Below are 8,406 nucleotides of genomic sequence, written 5' to 3' on the forward strand. Positions count from 1 at the left end.
GCCAATGTCAGTGTGTTGCCATCAGGATCCCCACTGACACAGCAGCGGGTCTTCTGCTGCTGCTAGGGCCCATGGCTGGGACGCAGTGGAGTGGGTGGGCCTGCGTCCCCCTGCCACCCACCTCGAGGGTGGCAGTCTCCCCGTCTGCCCTGCTGCTCAGAGTCAGGAGCCTGGAGTTTGCTGTTCAACCATTTGCTCAGCTCCTGCCTGAGGGCCTGAGCTACTGACTGTTTGTTGCCCCGCCCTGACCCAGGGCCTGGGCCTGCTAATACTGAACCTATTTGCTCAGCCCCTGCCTGAGGGCCTGAGCCACAGACTGTTTGTTAACCCGCCCTGACCCAGGGCCTGGGCCTGCTAATATTGAACCTGTTTGCTCAGCCCCTTCCTGAGGGCCTGAGCTGCTCTCTGTTCGCCACACAGCCAGGTTAATTCCCCGACACCCCTGACCAAAGTAGCGAGGCAGTCTGACTCCCCACTGCCCCGGAGGAGGAGGAGCCCCGGCCGAACCGCCCTACATATTGGTCAAATTATAAAGCATAAACATTGAGTTCTGACACTCCTAAATAATATGCGCTCAGTGTTCTGCAGTCGCTAACCCAACTTAGGTCAACAGTGACCAACCCGTGACCAATGCTGGCAACTAGAAACAACAAAACGCCCATTGGTAACTGACTGTGAGAAGCAGCCCAGGGACCATAGGCAATTTCAGGAGGAACAAACATGCCCCGAGTGTCAATAATGTTCATGACCCAACCATATGTCGTCAGAACCAGGATCTCACCTGGAGTGGCTCTCACAAGCTAAGAGGGCTGCAGCATGGGCAAGATTTCAAAAGTCAACTACCAAAATTCTGCATAGGCTACAGGGGTTAAGGAGGGATGCTTTTCCCATACAGTCAGTGCTGTCCCCAATGTCCCAGTGTGGCACTAAGGGGTGCTGTGCAGAAGGGATGGGCCTGCCCTAGCATGGTGTAGGGGAGCGCTATACTGCAGGAAGCAAGGTGGGAGTTTATTAGAGGGCACAGTCCCCTTGCAGTCAATGCTGACCCAAATAGCCCAGCAGAATGTATTTTCTGTGGGGAAAAAAATTCTGCGTGGCACATGAATTCTGTGCGTTATAGTGCCGCAGAATTCCCCAGGAGTACCCCTTGGAGTCGGGGCTGAACCAAATTGTTGTACTTAAAGTACTGCACAGGATCTTTTCAGGGGGAATAAGACAAAACACCACATTTATTAGTAATACATGTATTTATTAACACTGTATTATATGCATATAATATATTACACTTACACTTACACACACACACACCCATTCCGTCTTGTTGTTACCAATTAGTTGCTCCCCTTAACTTCACTGGCCAGGTGAGTTAGATGGGGGAGGGGGTGGAGCCGGGCTTCTGCCGATCCGGATCGATGCTCCCATGTTGACAAGACGAGACCCGGGGTCCTCTGCAAGACACCTCACTTTTATAGCAGCTTTTTTCTTATGTAAATCTATACCAGATTCAAACTCTGTGTCTGTGTTCATTGGTTCTTTGTGCTGCTTTCTTTTGAGTGTTGTCCCAATGCTGCAAAGAGGGTGTTTCCAAAGAAGGTGCTCGCTTCTAACGAGGCCGTCAGTATGTTTGCTTGTTTTTAATGAGCCCACTTGACACGTTTTATTGTCCTTGGGTCTGGCTCCCAGCCCCTCTCCAACAGTTGAGGCTGTTTGGAGGTGCTACCTTCCATGCCTTGCTCATCCACACCTCATTTATTCAACAGGGCAATTGATTAAGGGGGGAGCGGAGAGCTCTTGTTCTACTGCTAGCAAAAAGAAATTTTTCTTCTATCTTATTCTATCTTTAGGGGCTATAATATTATACCAAGGGCAATGTAAAGTTTCTAAATGAGGTTTTGATACAAAGTCCCATGAAAACAGAGGTCACACGTGAGTAGACCCACCACAAGGTTATATGAAGAGGCACAATGTAAAGTCATATGAAAATTATCAGAGATTTATCTACAAAATGCCCCAGCACGGTGCTGTGCTGCAGGGAGAGCTGGATTTCACATTAGCAACAAGCAACTCATTGGCCCTGCTTCTCACTAAACATCCCCAAGCACTTTCTCTCATCACTGGGGTATGTTCCCAGTCACTAGGCCAAACACTCTCTTCAGTTATTCCATTCTGCCCCATCATCTAAAATCCACTTATATTTTCTTTGGACACAGGATTCCTGAATCACTTCCTGGTACCCAGCTGCCCCACCCCAGAGGTGGCTGCAGTTGAGCAATCACGGCTGTTCTGTCCCTAAAGCTCTTATGCTGTTTACCCAACTGGGTGTCTGTTTCCAAACACCTTGGCTCCACCCCAACAGTCCCACGCGGCCGGCCCAGATCCCCCTCCCCCTGTGTGTGCACAGCCTCACGAGGACACAGATTTGAGGATAAATAAGCCCCAGTGGTTGCTCCCTGGCTGTTATTCTCAGCATTGGAGGCTTCCCATTTGCTCCAGCATCCACCGTTCACCTTCGTGCTGAACCGAGAGACACGACTGTGAGTGTGCCCAGGTGTAGGGCAGGTGAGTCTGTGCCACCCAGGACCCCACTGCCTCAGAGCTAGGGACAGAGGGGTCCAGAGAGTGAATGAAGTGGAAGAACAGCGGGAATTGGGATCAATCTAAATCATTACCCATCTACTACAATTTCCACAGACCCCACTCTTAGAGCTGGGGAGGGAAACCAGGAGTACAGACTCCCAGCCCCCTCTCCTCCCCCACTCTAGTCCACTAGACCCCACTGCCCTCTTAGAGATAGTGTCAGCTGGTGGAACTCTTTGCCAGAGGACATTGTGAACGCCAAGACTATAACAGTTTTCAAAAAAGAACCAGATAAGTTCATGGAAGACAAATCCACCAATGACTATTAGCCAGGATGGGAAGGGATGGTGTCCCTAGCCTCTGTTTGCTAGAATCTGGGAGTGGGCAAAGGGGATAGATCACTTGATAATCACCTGTTCTGTTCATTCCCTCTGGGGCACCTGGCATTGGCCACTGTGGGAAGACAGGACACTGGGCCAGATGGACCTTTGGTCTGACCTAGTGTGGCCGTTCTTATGTTCTTATGGTTGATGCTGATCAGGGAGCTCAGCAGGGAGCTGGAGCATGAACAGAAAAGACCAGGGGGCTGTATTTCTTAACGCGGATCTAGGCTGATGTAGGGAGCTACCTCCTGCTGTCTCGATTTAGGTGGCTGGGACTGGAAGGGAGCCAGTGCCCTCTAGAAGGGAAAAACCCCAGATCCCGTTTCTTATAACTCCCTCTGGGGGGTGGTTTCCCTTCCAGCTGCTGCAATGCTGGGACTCCTCCCTGCGCTCCCCTGCCTGCTCCTCCTCTCCCTGCCGGGCTTCAACTCTGGCTCCGATGACGATGGCACCGTGGTGCTCACCACCAGTGGCCCCATCCGGGGCAAGCGCCTCCAGGCCGGCTCCAGCACAGTGACGGCCTTCCTGGGCATCCCCTATGCCGAGCCCCCCGTGGGGACCTTGCGCTTCCAGAAACCGCTTCCCCACCAGCCCTGGAGCCAAATCCTGGAGACCACCAGCTTCGGCAATGTCTGCCACCAGCATCCAATTCCTACTTACCCTGAGGACGAATTATTCACACCCACAAGGCCGCAGTCTGAGGACTGCCTCTTCCTCAATATCTGGGTGCCCCATCCCCGGCCCCCTGCACCGGCCCCCATCCTCATCTGGATCCACAGTGGTGGGTTCTTCTCAGGTGCAGCCTCCCTCAAGATTTATGACGGGCGCTTCTTAGCCGCCACTGAGAACGTGATCGTGGCCTCCATGAACTACCGGCTGGGGGCGCTGGGCTTCCTGTCTCTGCCCCCGGCCGCCCCGGGGAACGCCGGCTTGTGGGACCAGCGCCTGGCACTGCACTGGCTGCGGGATAATGCAGCCGCCTTTGGAGGGGAGCCAGCCCACGTGATGCTTTCGGGCCATGGCTCTGGGGCTGCATCAGTCGGCTTCCACCTCCTCTCCCCGGGGAGCCGGCCCCTCTTCACCCGCGCCGTGCTGCAGAGCGGATCCCCGACAGCACCCTGGGCTTGGATTTCGCTTGAGGAGGCCAAGGAGAGAGGCCACAGGCTGGGCCAGTTGCTGGGATGCACCGATAGCGATGACACGGCCCTGGTGGGCTGTCTGCAGGTGAAGGAACCTGGGGAGTTCCCCAAACACGAGTTCTCCGTCTTGCACCACAGGGATCTGCTGGGGTTTCCCTTTGTTCCAACAACAGATGGGGATTTCCTTCCTGATTCACCATCAAGACTCCTGCAGGCTAAGCAGAGCCAGCCTATACCCATCGCAGCTGGTTTCACTGCCAACGAAGGCTCCTACCTACTACTCTTTGGTGCCCCCACCTTACACCTGCAGAACGCCAGCAATGTCGGTATGGAGGAGCTACTGCAGGTGTTGAAGCTCATTGTGCCAGGGGCACCAGAAGAAGCCGTCCAGGCTGTGGCTTGGTGGTACAGCCAGGAGGGGGAGAAGCAAGGAAAGGCACAGTATCGATGGGCCATGGAACAAATTGCTGGTGACTACGCCATTGTGTGCCCAGTAGCCGAGCTGGCTAGGCGAGAAGCAGAGGCCGGCAATCCCGTGTTTGCCTACAGCTTCAACCAGCGCCCCAGTGGATTGTCTACAGCAGAATGGACAGGGGTGCCACATGGCTCTGAGCTCCCCTATCAGTTCGGAACTCTGTGGTCCCTGGCAGGAGCCAACTCCACGCACACAGAGGCTGAGGAAGTCCTGAGCCGCACGGTGATGCAGTGGACTGCGGAGTTTGCCAGGACCGGGTAAGGGAATCCCCCACTATCCTCTGATCCCCTGAGCCAGACCATGAGAGCAGCTGTCACTCTTTGGCCAGGGGAACACAACATCCAGGAAGACCCGTCTCAATGCCATGGCAAAGCATAGGTCTCTTTGGAAAATAGTTAATCTAACTGGTTGAAGCTCATGACCTGGAGCTGATCTTACTTCAGGGAGGTAAAATCTTAGCTCCCTGAGTCCAAGTTAGTGATAATTTCCTTCTTCCCTCACCAGGATATCGGTGATCCCACAAATACACACATCCTCATTCAAGGAAACATGGCTTTTAGCTAGTAGCCAATGATCTCAAAGCTCTGCCTGCCCATTCCCAGCCTGGCCATACAAGCTGAGAGGATGTGTCCATGCTCCAAACACTATACAGCCCTGGCTACGTCAGCTCATCATGTCAATACAGCCTGCAGCAACCAGGGCCGGCTCTAGGTACCAGCAAAACAAGCTGGTGCTTGGGGCGGCACATTTTTAGGGGCGACATGGCCGGCGCCAGAATGCCGCCCCTGCTGCCCCTAAAAATGTGCCCCGGCCGCCATAGCTCACCTCAGCGATTCGCGCGCCGCTGCTCCCCCTCCCTCCCAGGCTTGAGAGCCTGGGGGGAGGAGGCAGGGCTGGGGATTTGGGGAAGGGGCGGAGTTGAGGCAGGGCCGGGGGTGGGGTAAGAAAAAAACGTGGGGGGGGGGCAGCCAAAATTGTTTTTGCTTGGGGCGGCAAAAATCCTAGAGCCGGCCCTGGCAGCAACAAAAGGGGTTCCTCCATCAGTGGGGGAACATCACCTGCCCAAAAATCAGAAGCAAAATTAACAATAACGCCTTTCCATTCACATAACTACAGCTACCCTAGGGGCTAGGTCACACAGCTGTGGCAGTCAGGTGTGTGGCTTTTTCCACATCTCTAACTGAGATAACTGTGGTAATTTAACATTTAAGCCTACACCTGGCCTTAGCTACCAATCGATACTCCCTTCCACCCAAAACAAGCAAGCAAGACTCCAAAAGAAATCTTTAAAATTCAAACATTCCCCGTTTCCATCTTAACCACCCAGTTTGGATCCGTTCACTCCCAAATTACGGAAGTGAAGGAGACAGCTGTGAAAATTAAAAAGATAATATCCAACACATAGAAGAAAGGGGAAGCTGATAGTAATGAATATAAATCAGACATTAGGAATTGTAGAAAATTGAGAAGAGAAGCAAAGAGACACACAGAGAAATCTATGGCCAGCAGAGTTAAGGACAATAAGGAGTTCTTTGAATATATTAGGAAACTAGAATTCTGACTATGAGATTGGTCCATTACTAGCTGGAAATGGCAGAATTATCAATCGTAAGGCAGAAAAGGCAGAATTGTTCAATAAATAATTCTGCTCTGTATTTGGGGAAAAAACAGATACTATAGTTTCATTGCATGGGGATGATAACACTTTTTCTATTCCATATGTTACATAGAAGCTACTAAAGTTAGTACAAGTGAGTGAGGCCATCTCAAATGAAGGCAAATGGTGGCTTCAGACAACCTTTCTGTTTATAGCCTCCTATTGGTGCCCCCATAATCCCTCACACGTCAGTGGCCTTCCCTGTCCCCCCCACCCCCGACACACAGATATTGTTCAGTTCCCCACTCTGCCCCTTCCAATGTCTCTGAGCACAAAGGAAGTCCATATTCCCTGAGGGAAATGTGGCTTCAGTCCCTGTCCAAACAATGGGAAGCGGTGGACATCTTTCCTAGGGACTGTCTCTCTTTGGAAAGGGCCGTAGGCCAATGGTAGCCATCATGACTCATGGCAGCCTGTGGCTTCAATGTCATCAAGATCAATGGGAAATAGCAGCCATCTTTATAAAGGGAAACCTGTAGCATCACCCCATATGTGGAGAACAGGCGGAAGCAGCCATCTTAACTTAGGGCAGCCTGTGTCTTCATACTTTTTGGAAGCAACAGGGGATGGCAGCCATTTTGGAAAGGAGCCAAACTTTGCAAATTGGCTCCTAATGACCCCTGCCTCCAGGATGTCACACTTTGGCAGGAGCAAGTTCTCAGCCTTTCCAAGCCCAGGTACTAACCTCTATGTGGTGTGTTTAATTTCTCCTCAGGATGCTTACAGGGGATGAGGGCAGGGGAAGGAAGTGGACCCACTATGACCCCAAAAAGCAAAACGTCTTCCACGTCAAAATAAATTCGGCCCAGATTAAGGAGATGCCCCTCAGGCAACGCTGCAGCCTCCTAGCATCGCTGCTCGCAAAGAAGCTGAGCCCCACAGGTGAGCATCAGCAGGGTGAGTGGACAGCATCCCTAGAGAGGAACGGTCTGGTGTTCCCCCTCCCTCTGAGCCAGCTACTCCCCCCCTCACTCCTGGGGTTGGATTGGAGCTGGCGCCCCACAAAGGGGAAGGACCCCAGATCACATTCCCATTTCCATGGCATCTCCTGGCCTCCTAGAGGTTCCCCATTCTCCTGCCTGGGGGGGATCTCACATCCCCTGAGGACTCCACAACCCATCTGCTGCAGGGAGCCACAGGTTCTGACCCATCTTCACTGGGTAGGATGATGACGCCCGTGTTTCCTGTACCAGCCCAACCCCAAGTGCCCCCATTCCAGCTGAGGGGGCCTGAGCTCAGAGAGGGATTCCCAGCAGGGTGAGTGGGGGTGGAGGGATGGATCCAGTGACAGAGGGGACTGGGGGCAGGTGGCCTGTAATGTCACTGAAGAGAAAAGAGGCAATGAAAGAAAGAAACACAACTGGCTCTGGGGAGGGGCGCAGCCTCTGTGTAACTGTGTAGCACAGGGAGCGAAGGAGAATCCAGTAGTCACTGGGAATTCTGTGTGCCAGGGACCTCTTATGGGTCGCAGAACAGAGCCTTGCACGTTGGACACCGGCAGTCACAGATGCTACGAAACACGGGAACTCCACCAGCACAGCATCCCCTACTGCTAGAATATAGCGCTGTGGGGGGAGGGGGAAAGCACTGACTGCGGGGATAGTCTCCTGCTGAGCCCCCCATGCCGCTCTCTGCAGCAAAGCGCCCCCTGGTGCACAGGGATTAGCACTGACCATAAGGGGAGAGTACCTCACACTGAACCTGTGCAGCGCCTGGTTTCCCCTGCAAGTCTCCCTTCCCATTTGCAACTAGACCAGTCACTGCATAGTCTGAGCTCATCCCCGCTGCTCTTAACCTCACTTGCTGTGTGTCCCGCAGAAGCAGAGTCCGGACGTGACCAGCCCGGGGGCCTGTGAATGAAGAGCTGAGCAATTACAATCCCCTGAAGAAACCCTCCCTGCAGCCAAGAGCATCCAGTGCCCGATAGCGCCTGCTCATTCAGTAACAAGGATCCTGCTAATAAACCTCCTGGGAACCCACGGATTGGCCCTCCCTCTGCAACTCCTCCACCTCCAGTGCATTAAAGCATATTTAGTGTGTAGAAAATATCCTGGTCTGTGAGGTTGATTAGCTGCTCCTGAGTAGGGGGGACAGAGAGAGTGTGTGTGAGTGTCTTGGGGGGGTGTGGAAGTTAAGTGGTGAGATAATGGGGAACAAAGGTTATACGGGGAGGTA

General features: G+C 53.0%; 1 protein-coding gene across 1 annotated transcript; it reads left to right on the forward strand.

The window, feature by feature from the left end:
- Nucleotides 1–3,329: 3,329 nt before the first annotated feature.
- LOC135977688 (acetylcholinesterase-like) lies at nucleotides 3,330–4,835 on the forward strand. The gene has a single exon (XM_065578935.1). The coding sequence runs from the start codon at nucleotides 3,330–3,332 to the stop codon at nucleotides 4,833–4,835; it is 1,506 nt and encodes a 501-aa protein (XP_065435007.1).
- Nucleotides 4,836–8,406: the final 3,571 nt, after the last annotated feature.

This window comes from Chrysemys picta, unplaced genomic scaffold, assembly GCF_011386835.1.
Source record: "Chrysemys picta bellii isolate R12L10 unplaced genomic scaffold, ASM1138683v2 scaf10, whole genome shotgun sequence".
NCBI classification, from domain to species: domain Eukaryota; kingdom Metazoa; phylum Chordata; order Testudines; family Emydidae; genus Chrysemys; species Chrysemys picta.

What these genes read in the sequence shown, in the direction of transcription:
- LOC135977688 (XM_065578935.1), top strand. Translation starts at nt 3,330, where the DNA reads ATGCTGGGACTCCTCCCTGCGCTCCCCTGCCTGCTCCTCCTCTCCCTG.